This window comes from Esox lucius, chromosome 20 (genome assembly GCF_011004845.1).
Source record: "Esox lucius isolate fEsoLuc1 chromosome 20, fEsoLuc1.pri, whole genome shotgun sequence".
Lineage (NCBI taxonomy): Eukaryota > Metazoa > Chordata > Actinopteri > Esociformes > Esocidae > Esox > Esox lucius.
Window position 1 is genome coordinate 40,949,526 of NC_047588.1, and position 17,825 is coordinate 40,967,350.

General features: G+C 42.5%; 1 protein-coding gene across 1 annotated transcript; it reads left to right on the forward strand.

Annotated features, from left to right (window-relative positions):
- Positions 1-1,050: 1,050 nt before the first annotated feature.
- On the forward strand, positions 1,051-17,785 carry LOC117593495 (peroxidasin-like). The gene is made up of 7 exons (XM_034288893.1): positions 1,051-1,149; positions 10,044-10,155; positions 11,746-12,018; positions 12,158-12,442; positions 12,582-12,866; positions 13,006-13,290; positions 17,568-17,785. The coding sequence occupies exons 1-7, from the start codon at positions 1,051-1,053 to the stop codon at positions 17,783-17,785; spliced, it is 1,557 nt and encodes a 518-aa protein (XP_034144784.1).
- The last annotated feature ends 40 nt before the right edge of the window (positions 17,786-17,825 follow it).

Consider the following 17,825-nt stretch of genomic DNA (forward strand, 5'->3'; position numbering starts at 1 on the left):
TATTTATATAGCACATTTCATACACAATGGTCATTCAAAGTGCTTTACATAAATATCCATTTGACAGAGGAACTGTTACAGAAATAAGAAATAATAAAAACCATTAAGAATATAAAATCAAATACAGAACAGTGAAGAAATAAGAAAAATTAAAACCTAGGACCAAAAAAAACAAGCTCAATGGAGTTTCTGTTGAGCTAGATTATTTTAGTCCTAGACTAGGCTTAATCCATGTCTGTGAAACCGGCCCTTAGTGTTTCATGTACTCAGAAGGACAAGGCACACTGGGAATTATACTGAAGACAAGGTTTGGACAGGGTGTGAATTCAGTTAGTTATATTTGCCACCCTTGACTGTATGTTTTGGTCACTTACATTTTTAGTAGCATGAGTCATTTATCAATCCACATGTAAAGACATAGGAAATTAGCGAGCAATTGAGCATGCTGGAAAATATTATGAGCTTGGATAAATGTGATGTGTGTGGTTATAGCTCCTGTATTTAGGTACATTCGATTAGATTCAACATTATTGTAATTGAACAAGTACAAGTACAGTACAATGAAATGTAGTTTGTGTCTCACTACAAGTGAGATAAATAGTTGAGTAATGAGGTTCCTGAGGTACACGTGTGTGTAACATTTGAAAATGCAAGTACAGTGGCAGTTTAAAATGTGCAATGAAGTCAAGTTTAAGGTGCAAGTCGGCATGTGGAAATGAAATACAGGAATAGAAGCAATGAAAATATTCCTGAAAATGTATCAGACTTAAGTCAGTGACAGAGTCCAGTTGTACAAATGTTGGGTATCCTGTAGCTAGTGATGGGTCAGAGTTCAGCAGGGTTACAGTAGATGGAAAGAAACTGTTCCTGAACCTGCTGGAGTGGGAACAAAGAGACCTTTACCACCTGCCTGATGGTAGGTGAGCAAACAGTTTGTGGAGTGGGTGTGAGGGGTCCATGGTGATGCAATGTGCCCTGTGAAGACACCACTTGCTCTGGAGGTCTACGATGGCTGGGAGCTGGGTACCTGTGATGTGCTGGAGGTTTATGATGGCTGGGAGCTGGGTACCTGTGATGTACTGGAGGTTTATGATGGCTGGGAGCTGGGTACCTGTGATGTACTGGAGGTTTATGATGGCTGGGAGCTGGGTACCTGTGATGTGCTGGAGGTCTATGATGGCTGGGAGCTGGGTACCTGTGATGTACTGGGCATTTTTCATCACCCGTTGAAGGCCCTGTGGTGCAGTTATTTAGAATTATCTCGATTGTGCAGCGATAAAAGTTCACAAGGATCTTGGAGGACAGGCAAACTTTCTTCAGCCTCCTCAAAAGGTACAGGGCTGAGGTGTTGAGGGTCCAGGAGATGTCCTCTGAGATGTGGACACCAAGGAATTTGAAGCTGGACACTCTACATCTCAGTGCCATCGATGAGAACTAGGGTGTGACTGCAGCCTATATATTTCCTGTAATCATATGAGCTTCATGAGAAATGCATGCTACTATTACATATCAAACCATGTATTATATATTCCATTTAAAACCTGTAAACATATTTCACTGAATGACAATGTATTTGCTTAGATTATTTTTTTATTACATGGATCTGAAATTGAAATGTAACACTATAAGTTGATGAGTGACAACTCAATAATTAACTTGAATGACAAGGCACTCTGGGAATTATTCACCTCAGATATCAGCATTAACTTACCTCAAAAAGTTACCACGTGTTGTCTAGTGATAGGTTGATTTCATCTGCAGTTTTCACTGTGTATTACTGCAGGAGTATTGACTACAGTACAGTAATGACATTGATACATTTTGTTTTAGTTCTGACGACCTTCATCTTCTGTGGTCACTCTGAAGATGAAGGTAGATATTCATTCATTTGATCATACCTCCACCTCTTCATGTTTCATCTCTTCATCTCTTCCACTGCATTTCAATCCACATGTTCTTTATTGTTTGAGATCCTCCCATTTAGAATGTGAAAAACCAACAGAAAAGACAACTCTGTTCAGACAGAAATGTACATGTAATTCAATAAGTGGTGAAGTTATGAAAAAATGGCACTATACAGTATAATCAATGTATATCCTATATATTGACATATAGTAGATGTACAAAAATAACAGATGTATAATTCTGTTTAAATCTTACATCAATCCATTTAGTTTCAGGGAGATGTGCATAAGTTTGGGAGTAATGTAGTACAACTGTTTAGCTGTCAGTTTGGATGTGACTTGATGTGGTGATCATAGTCCTGTTAGTCTCTGTGTGGATGATTGATATTTACTGAGGGCCAAAGAAACTAGTGAATCATCATGATGTTGTTTTGGTCATGATTGATCAATACTGACAGTCTGTCCTGCACCAGTCAGAGGATCATTATATAACAATGGGTGGATTCTTCACTCTTTCTATCCCTTGAGTCCAATAGAAATATTCATCATAATGAATAAATCAGCTCAAACAACAGTCTGACAGATCAGGAACCCCCTCAAGGAAGTAGACATGAATGGGACAGCTACAACTTTCAGCAGAAACCTTAACCAGCATTACCACAGTCTACATTACCACAGTATACATTACCACAGTCTACACTACAACCGTCTACATTACCACACTCTACATTACCACAGTCTACACTACAACCGTCTACATTACCACACTCTACATTACCACAGTCTACATTACCACAGTCTATATTACCACAGTCTACACTACCACAGTCTACACTATCACAGTCTACACTACAACCGTCTACATTACCACACTCTACATTACCACAGTCTACACTACAACCGTCTACATTACCACACTCTACATTACCACAGTCTACATTACCACAGTCTATATTACCACAGTCTACACTACCACAGTCTACACTACAACAGTCTACACTACAACAGCGCAATAAAAATAAAACAGTTAGGCATATGAACATGTTGCCCTGAAAGTTTTAAAGTTATTGCAGATTTTTGTAAGAAGGTCTTGTTGACAGATGATTCAGACGGACCCAAAATAAAGACATAGCACAAATTACGTTTTTTTCTTTGGCTTCATGAAGGGCCAAAACGTGGAGAATTTTTGATGTTGTCTAGATGGTGAAACCCATAAGTACACGAATGCCTTCAGCTAAATGCTGAGAAAATCTAATTTAGCTAGTTATTAGGTATAGAGCCAATAGACAAAAAATTTATAATCATAATATTTACTGTATGTAGCCTACAGTACAGATAGAGTCAATGTTGCATGTTTCCATTCTAATTCAGTCGTGGCTTCTAGCATTTCTTATTGAGACAAAACAGGAAGTTTAAATATCCATTAATAAGTTAATTAGCATGTGGCCAGTGTTCATCAACTACCCCTAAAAATATTTTGCCCAGGGTTTTGTCCAGACATTTTGGTTTCAACATGGAACGGTTTGCCATAGTCTGCCTTGGTACTAGATTGCCATAGTCAGCCCCACAATTCCACAATAGCATCTCCACATACCTGAGTCTGCCGAATGAAATAGTTGAACGAGTCCCTAAAAAAGGATTAGTTTCTCATGAGTCAGTAAAAAGAGTAGTTCAAAAACTACAAATGATTTGTGAGTTGCCTGTGACATATTTGATTGAACTTTGGGAAATAAAGTTAATTTTTGTGAAAAACAAATGTTCTGTCACAGTGAAAACACAAATTGGGGAACATAACAGACTGTGGTACATGCTGTATACATGAATGTGATAAATGTCATTCATCTGTACAATACAAGGAGGAGGAGCCCCTGCTGCTTTTAAGACGTTCCCCCAAAAGGGAGATTTATAGTGGTTTCTGTGAGGCCCAAGGCCCTGTACATGGATCTGAAATTGATATGTAACACTATAAGAAACACAGTTATAAGTGACAACTCAATAAATAACTTGAAAGACAAGGCACTCTGGGAAATATTCACCTCAGATATCAGCATTAACTCACCTCAAAAAGTTACCACCTGTTGTCTAGTGATAAGTTGATTTAATCTGCAGTTTTCACTGTGTATTACTGCAGGAGTATTGACTACAGTACAGTAATGACATTGATTCATTTTGTTGCAGTTCTGACGACCTTCATGTACTGTGTTCCCTCTGAAGATGAAGGTAGATATTCATTCATCTGATCATACCTCCACCTCTTCATGTTTCATCTCTTCTTCTCTTCCACTGCATTTCAATTCACACGTTCATTATTGTTTGAGATCTTCCCATTTATAATGTGAAAAACCAACAGAAAAGACAACTCTGTTCAGACAGAAATGTACATGTAATACAATAAGTGGTGAGGTTATGAGAAGATGGCGCTATACAGTATAATCAAAGTATATCCTATATATTGACATATAGTAGATGTACACATTTAAAGATGTATAATTCTGTTTAAATAGTACATCAATCCATCTAGTTTCAGGGAGATGTGCAGAAGTTTGGGAGTAATGTAGTACAACTGTTTATCTGTCAGTTTGGATGTGATCATAGTCCTGTTAATCTCTGTGTGGATGATGGATATTTACTGAGGGCCAAAGAAACTAGTGAATCATCATGATGTTGTTTTGGTCATGATTGATCAATACTGACAGTCTTTCCTGCACCAGTCAGAGAATCATTATATAACAGTGGATGGATTCTTCATTCTTTCTATCCCTTGCGTCCAGTAGAAATATTCATCATAATGAAGAAATCAGCTCAAACAACAGTCTGACAGATCAGGAACCCCCTCCAGGAAGTAGACATGAATGGGTTAGCCACAACTTTCTGCAGAAAACTTAACCAGGATTACCACAGGCTACATTACCACAGTCTACATTACCACAGTGCAAAAACAATGAAACAGTTAGGCATATGAACATGTTGGCCAGAAAGTATTAAAGTTATAGCATACTTTTGTAAGAAGGTCTTGTTGACAGATGATTCAGACGGACCCAAAATGAAGCCATAGCACAAATTACGTTTTGTGCTATGGCTTCAAGAAGGGCCAAAACGTGGACCAGAACTTGGAAAATTCTTGATGTTTTCTAAATGGTGAAACCCATATGTACACAAATGTCTTCAGCTAAAAGCTGAGAAAATCTAATTTAGCTAGTTATTAGGTATATAGCCAAAAGACAAAAATTTAATAATCATATTATTTTCTGTATGTAGCCTACAGTACAGATAGAGCCAATGTTGCATGTTTCCATTCTAATTCAGTCGTGGCTGCTAGCATTTCTTATTGAGACAAAACAGGAAGTTTAAATATCCATTAATAAGTTAATTAGCATGTGGCTAGTGTTCATCAACTACCCCTAAATTACTGCAAGGGTTTTGCCAAGACATTTTGGTTTCAACATAGAATGGTTCACCATAGTCTTGGTACTAGTTTGGCCTAGTCAGCCCCAGAAGTACTGAAATACATTTTTATTAGAAACATTTTCCACAGCCCACTATTGATATTTTCTGTCAGGATAAACCTTCTTGCCACTAGAAGGGAATCTACATAGACTGTATGTCAGCATGGGGTTTTCTACCAAAAGACTCATATACACTGTTTCTATTATGATGTGGTGAGGGGGCATCTCCCCCTGGTGGTGAGGTGGTAAATCCACTGTGTTTAATGACTGTCCTGCAGCACCAAGTTGACCAATGGATGAAGCTGCTGCTGTGTAGTACTGGTTTAAAGGGGTTTGGAAGTTTATTAACCTAATAGTTTTATACTGGGTTGTAAAAGGTAATATTAATGTTACAAACACTGGTTGGCTTTGCTGTTTCACAACTCATAACATTGAAACAAGTTATCAATATTACTGTTCACCACATTCTCTTCATCAACAGTGTTTAATTACCTTGAGAGAATTGTGACATAACACATTACAAAGCCAAACATTCCTTTTCTATTCAGTATTTTTCCCTTCATGCAGATGTGTTATAGCCAGTGACTTCTTTAGGTGTGTTACTAAGTTATGTGACCTCACATTGTACCCAAACCCAAGTTTGTGAACCACAGTATTAAACATCTACAATAATACTAATACTAATGATAATACACTGTTCTGGGACCCAAAGACGCTTTACATCAGATACAAAACAAACAAAATCTAAGGAGAGTTATTGGACAACACACAGACAAACATAAAGAAAAGGACTCGGACATGACACTGGATAAAGGGAAAGGGGAAGGGGTTAGGGAGAGGGGAGGGGCTAGGGGTAGGGTCTAGTGAGTCTCGCTAGTGAGTTGGTTTCTTGTTTCACAACAAGGCATCCTTTACCTCCTATATTCAGTAGATTATATCCTTGTAATAATGACCAACCTGCCAATCCTTCACACAGACAACATATTCTACAGGCTTGTTGCTATTATTCAAAGGTATTTCCCTTTAATTTAAATGTCTCCCTACCTTAACTCAGTACAACAGCTCTATTTGTCTATCCTCTATCACTGAGATAACACACTGTCACCCTTCAGTTAGATACACCTCTAACAGATGAATACAGTGAGTCTCTCCAGTGTAACTGGGGACAGTTGGTGACAGACATCACATGAACTGTGAAGGACAAAGACAGCATGTTCCTTTACTATAACAACTGACAATGTGATCATACTTTGTATAGATTACTGCACTAACTCGCATCACGCATCATCTTCCGCTTAATCCGGGGCCGGGTCGCGGGGGCAGCAGTCTAAGCAGGGATGCCCAGACTTCCCTCTCCCCAGACACTTCCTCCAGCTCTTCCGGGGGGACACCGAGGCGTTCCCAGGCCAGCCGGGAGACATAGTCCCTCCAGCGTGTCCTAGGTCTTCCCCGGGGTCTCTTCCTGGTGGGACGGGACCGGAACACCTTCCCAGGAAGGCGTCCCGGAGGCATCCGAAACAGATGCCCAAGCCACCTCAGCTGACCCCTCTCGATGTGGAGGAGCAGCGGCTCTACTCTGAGCTCCTCCCGGGTGACCGAGCTTCTCACCCTATCTCTAAGGGATCGCCCAGCCACCCTGCGGAGAAAGCTCATTTCGGCCGCCTGTATCCGGGATCTTGTCCTTTCGGGTCATGACCCAAAGCTCATGACCATAGGTGAGAGTAGGAACGTAGATTGACCGGTAAATCGAGAGCTTCGCCTTACGGCTCAGCTCTTTCTTCACCACGACAGACCGATACATCGACCGCATTACTGCAGAAGCTGCACCGATCCGTCTGTCAATCTCCCGTTCCATCCTTCCCTCACTCGTGAACAAGACCCCTAGATACTTAAACTCCTCCAGTTGAGGCAGGCACTCTCCACCAACCTGAAGTGGGCAAGCCACCCTTTTCCGACTGATGACCATGGCCTCGGATTTGGAGGTACTGATTTTCATCCCCACCGCTTCACACTCGGCTGCAAACCGTCCAAGTGCATGCTGAAGGTCCTGGCTTGAAGGGGCCAACACGACAACATCATCCGCAAAGAGCAGAGACGAAATCGTGTGGTCCCCAAACCTGACACCCTCCGGCCCCTGGCTGCGCCTAGAAATTCTGTCCATAAAAATTACGAACAGAACCGGTGACAAAGGGCAGCCCTGCCGGAGTCCAACATGCACAGGGAACAAGTCTGACTTACTGCCGGCAATGCGGACCAAGCTCCTGCTTCGGTCGTACAGGGACCTGACAGCCCTTAGCAAAGGACCCAGGACCCCATATTCCCGAAGCACCCTCCACAGGATGCCACGAGGGACACAGTCGAATGCCTTCTCCAAATCCACAAAACACATGTGGACTGGTTGGGCAAACTCCCATGAACCCTCCATCACCCTGTAGAGGGTATAGAGCTGGTCCAGTGTTCCGCGGCCTGGACGAAAACCACACTGTTCCTCCTGAATCCGAGGTTCTACTATCGGCCGTATTCTCCTCTCCAGAACCCTGGCATAGACTTTCCCGGGGAGGCTGAGAAGTGTGATCCCCCTATAGTTGGAACACACCCTCCGGTCCCCCTTCTTATAAAGAGGGACCACCACCCTGGTCTGCCATCCCAGAGGCACTGTCCCCGACTGCCACGCGATGTTGCACAGGCGTGTCAGCCAAGACAGCCCCACAACATCCAGAGACTTGAGGTACTCAGGGCGGATCTCATCCACCCCCGGTGCCTTGCCACCGAGGAGTTTCTTAACCACCTCGGTGACTTCAGCCCGGGTGATGGACGAGTCCACCTCTGAGCCCTCATCCTCTGCTTCCTCAATGGAAGACGTGACGGCGGGATTGAGGAGATCCTCGAAGTACTCCTTCCACCGCCCGACGACATCCCCAGTTGAGGTCAACAGCTGCCCACCTCTACTGTAAACAGCGTTGGTAGGGCACTGTTTCCCTCTCCTGAGGCACCGGATGGTTTGCCAGAATCTCTTCGAGGCCAGCCGATAGTCCTTCTCCATGGCCTCACCGAACTCCTCCCAGGCCCGAGTTTTTGCCTCCACAACCACCCGGGCTGCAGCCCGCTTGGCCTGTCGGTACCCGTCAGCTGCGTCAGGAGTCCCACAAGCCAACCAGGCCTGATAGGACTCCTTCTTCAGCTTGACGGCATCCCTTACTTCCGGTGTCCACCACCGGGTTCGGGGATTGCCGCCTCGACAGGCACCGGAGACCTTACGGCCACAGCTCCGAGCGGCCGCTTCGACAATGGCGGTGGAGAACATGGTCCACTCGGACTCAATATCTCCAACCTCCCTCGGGATCCAGTCGAAGCTCTGCCGGAGGTGGGAGTTAAAGATCTCTCTGACAGGAGACTCGGCCAGACGTTCCCAGCAGACCCTTACAGTACGCTTGGGCCTGCCGAGTCTGTCCAGCTTTCTCCCCCGCCATCGGATCCAACTCACCACCAGGTGGTGATCAGTTGACAGCTCCGCCCCTCTCTTCACCCGAGTGTCCAAGACATACGGCCGCAGGTCAGATGAGACGACAACAAAGTCGATCATCGACCTGCGGCCTAGGGTGTCCTGGTGCCACGTGCACTGATGGACACCCTTATGCTTGAACATGGTGTTCGTTATGGACAAACTGTGACTAGCACAGAAGTCCAATAACTGAACACCACTCGGGTTCAGATCAGGGGGGCCGTTCCTCCCAATCACGCCCCTCCAGGTGTCACTGTCGTTGCCCACGTGGGCGTTGAAGTCCCCCAGTAGAACAATAGAGTCCCCAGTCGGAGCACTTTCCAGCACCCCTCCCAGAGACTCCAAGAAGGTCGGGTACTCTGCACTGCCGTTCGGCCCGTAGGCACAAACAACAGTGAGAGACCTATCCCCGACCCGTAGGCGCAGGGAAACGACCCTCTCGTTCACCGGGGTAAACTCCAACACATGGCGGCAGAGCTGGGGAGCTATAAGCAAACCCACACCAGCCCGCCGCCTCTCACCATGGGCAACTCCAGAGTGGTGAAGAGTCCATCCTCTCTCAAGGAGTGTGGTTCCAGAGCCCAAGCCGTGCGTAGAGGTGATCCCGACTACCTCTAATCGGAACCTCTCAACCTCACGCACTAGCTCAGGCTCCTTCCCCGCCAGCGAGGTGACATTCCACGTCCCTAGAGCTAGTTTCCGTGTCCAGAGATCGGGTTGTCTAGGCCCCTGCCTTCGACTGCCGCCCGATCCTCTTCGCACCGGCCCCTTATGGTCCCTCCTGTGGGTGGTGAGCCCACGGGAGGGCGGCCCCACGTCGCCCGTTCGGGCTGAGCCCGGCCGGGCCCCATGGGGGAAGGCCCGGCCACCAGGCGCTCGCATACGAGCCCCAACCCCGGGCCTAGCTCCAGGGTGGGGCCCCGGCTGCGCCATACCGGGCGACGTCACGGTACTCAATATTTTTTTCATCATTAAGGGGGGTTTGAACCGCTCTTAGTCTGACCCGTCGCCTAAGACCTGTTTGCCTTGGGAGACCCTACCAGGGGCATATAGCCCCAGACAACATAGCTCCTAGGGTCACTCGGGTACTCAAACCCCTCCACCACGTTAAGGTGGCAGTTCAAGGAGATACATTATACATTAATGTGTTGTGTGTTTTCACAGCTCTGCCCAAAGTTACTCTGACAGTAGATCGAAAAACTGTGTTCACTGGAGAAAAAAGTTACTCTGACCGATTCAGTGGAGTCTAACTCAAGCCCCATATCTTCATCCATCAGTAATTATGTCACCGTAACTGCTAATGGTGAGTTAGAAACGTTGTTGTTTGTTTGATGTTAGATTCATTGAGTCAGTCATGGACTGTATTTCAATGGCGAATTTCAGTTGTCCTATTGATGTAAATTCTTATCTAATACATGAACTAATTAATTTGGTAGTTGGTATAAATGTTTAGTTTTACGCTGAATGAAACTATAAACACAACATGTAAAGTGTTAGTCCCATGTTTGGCTTAAACCAAGAATTCTAGACATTTTCCCACAAAACACTATTTTCTCTGAATTGTTTGGCATCTATTTGTTTACATCCCTGTTAGTGACCATTTGTCAACCAGACAGGTTTGATTTATCAAGAAGTGACATAAAGCTCCTGGATGTTCCCTCCGTCTAATCTAGCCTGTTTACTGTTGTACCTAAGTACCTCCTTCAGGAATCCAGGGTTATATCAGTCTAAAGACAGAGTTGGTGTCTTCTTCCACAACAAGGGGATCCTTCATCTATCATATCCAGTAGTCTATATCCCTGCTATAATGACAATCCTGCCAATCAATCACTATGAAACTGTCTGTTTGCTTCTTCTCTCTCTGTCTCCTCTGTTTCCTTCTGTTTGCGTTGCATCCTGTCTCAGACTCACATCTGAGTTTCACACCAATGTCTGTCTCACTAGTAGTTTACTAAAACACATGATGGGAAACAAGCAGTTCCATCCAACGAGTACATGTAGATTAGTCTCCATTACTACTCAGATCAACAATATAACCCTAGTATGCACTTCAGTGTTGAAAGCAATAATAGGTTGTTAAGCAGTCATGAATTTTCATTACTATTGTTTAGAAAAAATCTATAGTTACTGTTATATATAGTTACTATATGAGTCCTCATCTGTAGTTACTGTTATATATAGTTACTATATGAGTCCTCATCTGTAGTTACTGTTATATATAGTTACTATATGAGTCCTCATCTGTAGTTACTGTTATATATAGTTACTAAATGAGTCCTCATCTGTAGTTACTGTTATATATATTTACTATATGAGTCCTCATCTATAGTTACTTTTATATATAGTTACTATATGAGTTCTCATCTATAGTTACTGTTATATATAGTTACTATATGAGTCCTCATCTATAGTTACTGTTATATATAGTTACTATATGAGTCCTCATCTAAAGTTACTGTTATATATAGTTACTATATGAGTCCTCATCTAAAGTTACTGTTATATATAGTTACTATATGAGTCCTCATCTAAAGTTACTGCCATGACAATCACTCAGCCAATGACAGCATGGAGGTCTGCTTGTCTGTTCTTAATATAACCACTCGACAAATGGGTGCCATTAGAAGGATAGATATTAGTTTATATATTTGGTTAGTGTTTCTGCTGTCCCATTTAAATGTGTAACAATAGCAAAAGACAAATTCATGTTTTATATAACATAAAGAAAGATGTGATCATACCTTGTATAGATTGGTGCACTAACTCTATATATATTAATTAATTGAGTCAATCATGGTCTGTTTAAATCAGTGGTGGTTGATACTGTGTCTAGATTACTAAATTAACTCCATGTACATTAATGTGTTGTGTGTTTATGCAGCTCTGCCCACAGCTACACTGAAATTAGATCCAACCTCTCCATACACTGGAGAGACAGTTACTCTGACCTGTTCAGTGAACTCTGAGAGTAACTGGAGATATAACTGGTACAAAGACGGGACTTATATTCCAGTAACCCAGTCTGGCAGACTTTCTATAACAGAAAACACCCTCACTATCAGTAGTGTTAAAGTGTCTGACAAGGGTTCCTACCAATGCCATGGATACCAACATGACAGACCCACATCTACATCCACCAGTAATCAGGTCACTATAACTGTGAAAGGTGAGTTAGACACTTTGTTGTGTGTTTTGTGTTGTTGTCATTGAGTCAATCATGGTCTGTTTCAATCAGTGGTGGTTGATACTGTGTCTAGATTACTAAATTAACTCCATGTACATTAATGTGTTGTGTGTTTATGCAGCTCTGCCCACAGCTACACTGAAATTATATCCAACCTCTCCATACACTGGAGAGAAAGTTACTCTGACCTGTTCAGTGAACTCTGAGAGTAACTGGAGATATACATGGAACAAAGACGGGATTTATATTCCAGTAACCCAGTCTGGCAGACTTTCTATAACAGAAAACACCCTCACCATCAGTAGTGTTAAAGTGTCTGACAAGGGTTCCTACCGATGCCACGGAAACCTAGATGACAGACCCACATCTACATCCACCAGTAATCAGGTCACTATAACTGTGAAAGGTGAGTTAGACACTTTGTTGTGTGTTTTGTGTTGTTGTCATTGAGTCAATCATGGTCTGTTTCAATCAGTGGTGGTTGATACTGTGTCTAGATTACTAAATTAACTCCATGTACATTAATGTGTTGTGTGTTTATGCAGCTCTGCCCACAGCTACACTGAAATTATATCCAACCTCTCCATACACTGGAGAGAAAGTTACTCTGACCTGTTCAGTGAACTCTGAGAGTAACTGGAGATATACATGGAACAAAGACGGGATTTATATTCCAGTAACCCAGTCTGGCAGACTTTCTATAACAGAAAACACCCTCACCATCAGTAGTGTTAAAGTGTCTGACAAGGGTTCCTACCGATGCCACGGAAACCTAGATGACAGACCCACATCTACATCCACCAGTAATCAGGTCACTATAACTGTGAAAGGTGAGTTAGACACTTTGTTGTGTGTTTTGTGTTGTTGTCATTGAGTCAATCATGGTCTGTTTCAATCAGTGGTGGTTGATACTGTGTCTAGATTACTAAATTAACTCCATGTACATTAATGTGTTGTGTGTTTATGCAGCTCTGCCCACAGCTACACTGAAATTATATCCAACCTCTCCATACACTGGAGAGAAAGTTACTCTGACCTGTTCAGTGAACTCTGAGAGTAACTGGAGATATACATGGAACAAAGACGGGATTTATATTCCAGTAACCCAGTCTGGCAGACTTTCTATAACAGAAAACACCCTCACCATCAGTAGTGTAAAAGTGTCTGACAAGGGTTCCTACCGATGCCACGGAAACCTAGATGACAGACCCACATCTACATCCACCAGTAATCAGGTCACTATAACTGTGAAAGGTGAGTTAGACACTTTGTTGTGTGTTTTGTGTTGTTGTCATTGAGTCAATCATGGTCTGTTTCAATCAGTGGTGGTTGATACTGTGTCTAGATTACTAAATTAACTCCATGTACATTAATGTGTTGTGTGTTTATGCAGCTCTGCCCACAGCTACACTGAAATTATATCCAACCTCTCCATACACTGGAGAGAAAGTTACTCTGACCTGTTCAGTGAACTCTGAGAGTAACTGGAGATATACATGGAACAAAGACGGGATTTATATTCCAGTAACCCAGTCTGGCAGACTTTCTATAACAGAAAACACCCTCACTATCAGTAGTGTTAAAGTGTCTGACAAGGGTTCCTACCAATGCCATGGATACCAACATGACAGACCCACATCTACATCCACCAGTAATCTGGTCACTATAACTGTGAAAGGTGAGTTAGACACTTTGTTGTGTGTTTTGTGTTGTTGTCATTGAGTCAATCACGGTCTGGTTAAATCAGTGGTGGTTGTAGTGATTTGGGGGTCCTAGACAGACCCTGGTTGAGGCCCCAACATCATCTATGTTTTACCTTATTGTCCTCATCAAAGACACACCAGTGACATTTACACACCTTCTTTCTGTATTGTTGAATGGAACTGGCACTTCCAAAGACACTTGCATTGCTGCCTCTTTCAGTAGAGTAAATTCATTATCTAAGGGGAACATACTGCCTTATAGGTTACGTCTACAGTAAAGCACAAAGCACTTAGCCACTATGTTCAAGTGTTCAGGTTCTTAATCATGATTAATCAAGTACATTCATATAGCTTCCTTTTCTCACTATGCTGCATGTTTCATTATCTGTCATCTAGGAGGGCCACATGTACCTGGATCAGACATTATAGTCTGTGTCACTACATTATTTCACCACTGTCACTGTATTGATTTATGGTTAAGAGTAAAACCTTAAAATCAGCCCTAACCCTAATTTATGACACAAGTAAAAGCTGCTGCTGCTAAGCTACTACTGTTACTCTTATTTACCATGCTTCTGTGAGAAAAATATGGGACAGACCATTTGAGTAAGAGAGGGGGGTTCAGTCTCAAACATAAGTAATGTATTAGAAGACATGATTTCATTTGAATATCATTTAGAGTAACATGATGAGACATTAAGACAAAGAATAACTATAAACCACAATGTATTATTACATTTGTAAAAATATATTTTAGTTTAAATCTTTAAAGGGTCCTAGGCCTCCTGGTGGCAAAAGATGGTTGTCTACCTTACCTAATGAAAGTTTAAACTGATGTCCCTTTTAGATAAATATCCCCCTACTGTAACTCAGTCCAGCAGCCTTATTTGATCAACTTATATCATTGAGATAATACACTGTCACCCTTCAGTGAGACACACCTGAATACAGTGAGTGTCTCAGGTGTAACTGGGGACAGTTGGTGACAGACATTACATGAACTGAGAAGGACAGCATGTTCCTTTCATTTAATTTAACTGATAATGTGATCATGCTTTGTATAGATTACAGCACTAACACCATATACATTAATTTGTTATGTGATTTCACAGCTCTTTCCAAAGCTATTCTGACAGTAAATCCAAACTCTGTGTTCTTTGAAGAGCAGGTTACATTGTAATAATAACATTTCAGTCACATTCAGTCTCCATTTCTAAGAATACATTTTGAGTATAACCTGATGACAGTATTTACAGATTTCAAAAATGTATATTTTTTATACATTTATACTACTCCTGAACACACCCCACACTCCATTATTCCTGAACACACACCACGCTCCATTACTCCTGAACACACCCCACACTCCATTATTCCTGAACACACACCACGCTCCATTACTCCTGAACACACCCCACGCTCCATTATTCCTGAACACACCCCACGCTCCATTACTCCTGAACACACCCCACGCTCCATTACTCCTGAACACACCCCACGCTCCATTACTCCTGAACACACCCCACGCTCCATTACTCCTGAACACACCCCACGCTCCATTACTCCTGAACACACCCCATGCTCCATTACTCCTGAACACACCCCACGCTCCATTACTCCTGAACACACCCCATGCTCCATTACTCCTGAACGCACACCACGCTCTATTACTCCTGAACACACCCCACGCTCCATTACTCCTGAACACACCCCACGCTCCATTACTCCTGAACACACCCCACGCTCCATTACTCCTGAACACACCCCAGGCTCCATTACTCCTGAACACACCCCACGCTCCACTACTCCTGAATGCTCCCCAGTCATCAGATCCCAATCACCCTCATTCTGATCAACTGTGTCCCCACCTGTGTCTTCTTTGTGTCCCTATTTAGTTATTTTCAGTTCTCCAGAGCCTTTGTGAGGTTTTGTTTGTCGTTTGTATTTCACACTGAGCCTTTGGTTTTGCAACTTCTATATGTTACTGTTGTATTGATTCCACCTGTTTGACCGCCACCTGGTTTGTCTGGTGTTCATAAAATGAAACTATGAAATATCAAAAAAAAAATCAATGCTTGATAATTTAGGAGAATATATGTAAAGGTTCTTAGATTATGTAATGAGAAATATAGTAACGCATTTTGAGATAAATATCTCAAAATTTGAAAAAGCTATTTCAAAAGGAAACTTTAAAATGTTCATATAAATTCTGTACCACATTATTTGTGAATCATCTAAGTTGAGGCTCTTAGATAATGTATTGAGGAATACAGTGATGTGAAGGACAGCATGTTCCTTTCATTTAATATAACGACTGAAAATGTGATCATACTTTGTATAGATTACTGCACTAACTCCATATACATTCATGTGTTGTGTGTTTTCACAGCTCTGCCCAAAGCTACTCTGACAGTAGATCCAAACCCTGTGTTCACTGGAGAGAAAGTTACTCTGACCTGTTCAGTTGGATCTTACAGTGACTGGACTAGATATGACTGGTACAAATACAGCACATTTAACCATAATAGACTTTCTCAGTATAGTGGAGCCATGCTGACTATTAATAGTATTAAAGTGTCTGACCAGGGTCTCTACTGGTGTCAGGGAAGACATTATTCTAGAGCCACAACTACATCCACCAGTGATCAGGTCACTATAACTGTGAATGGTGAGTTAGATACTTTGTGGTGTATTTTGTGTTGTTGTCATAATGTCAGTCATGGTCTGTGTTTCATTGTTATTATCTCAATTGTCCGATGGATGTAAATTATTTTCTGATACCTGAATTAATTAATTTGGTATTTGCTATAAATGTAAACACCATATGTGTAGTGTAAGTCCCATAATTGGTTAAATGTAAGTATCCTAATTATTTCCCCACAAAACACTATTTTCTCTGAAATGTTTGGCACTTATTTGTTCATATCTCTGTTAGTGACCATTTGACCACCAGACAGGTTTGATTTATCATGAAGTAACATGTATCTCCTGGATGTTCCCTCTGTCTATTCTAGCCTGTTTACTGTTGTACCTCATTACCTCCTTCAGGAATCCAGGGTTATATCAATACCTAAAGTCTAAAGACAGAGTTGGTTTCTCGTTTCACAACAAGGCATCCTTTACCTACCATATCCAGTAGATTATATCCTTGTAATAATGACCATCCAGCCAATCCTTCACACATACAACTTAGTCTATGGATTACCACACTGGGAACCACTTTGTTATCAGGGACCACTTCTACACATATTAACTTTTACACTGAGGTTACATGATGCCAGCATCCCTGGATTACAGTATTTTCTGGTTGCTTAAGCACTATTGGTACCACTTTCTTTTGCAGGATAGAAATAAAGAGGTAATAACTAGATTTTTTCCAGGAAACAACATACAAACAAAGAGGAATCAGCTGGGTAACAACATGGTAACTAGACATCAATAGTAAGCATGTTTCTGCTGAAAATAGTAGGTAACTGCTAGGAAAGTTGTAAGGAAAAAGCTTTGTAACTGAGACGGCAACACTAGATAAGGGCATGCTAGTCACCCATTTATTTTCTTTGTGCTAAAATAACAAGCAGTCTGTAAGGAAAAACAATACAGAATGAAGACCGCTACTACCAGGTCAGAATATGTCAGTTACCCATCAACAGTTGATATGTTGCACTCCTGTATTTCAGTTCTTTCCTGACATTCCTGTTATTTCAGCACAACTCAGTTGTGAAATTCCCCTGCATTTAAAAGACTGTGTAGTTTTACCGACCCCCAGCGGGTTGGAAACGCCCACCATCAACGGGGCACCGTGACACTGTCCTGTACCACACCACACAGGGAAGATGCCCAGACAGGGAAAAAGCACAGCCCCAACCGGGAGTGACACCCCAGTCTGCCACACGGAACGCCAGCGTCTGACCACAAAGACACACATACTGAGCCAAAGCAGAGGGGAGAAACCATGCAACCTCTCCTCCCTCACCCCGGCATGGGGAGGAGGAGAGAACGCCCACAAGACCATCTTCATGGAAACAAACGACGGCTGGATCGCCTGAGGCAGGAAAGCAGGGTTGGGGAGCAACACAGCCCTGCTGC

Bases quoted from the DNA above. Each gene is read 5' to 3' on its own strand.
- LOC117593495 (XM_034288893.1), top strand. From the start codon at position 1,051: ATGGCTGGGAGCTGGGTACCTGTGATGTACTGGAGGTTTATGATGGCT. The intron at 10,156-11,745 runs GTGAGTTAGAAA...CTCTGCCCACAG, and splicing joins TGTCACCGTAACTGCTAATG to CTACACTGAAATTAGATCCA. The intron at 12,019-12,157 runs GTGAGTTAGACA...GTGTTTATGCAG, and splicing joins GGTCACTATAACTGTGAAAG to CTCTGCCCACAGCTACACTG.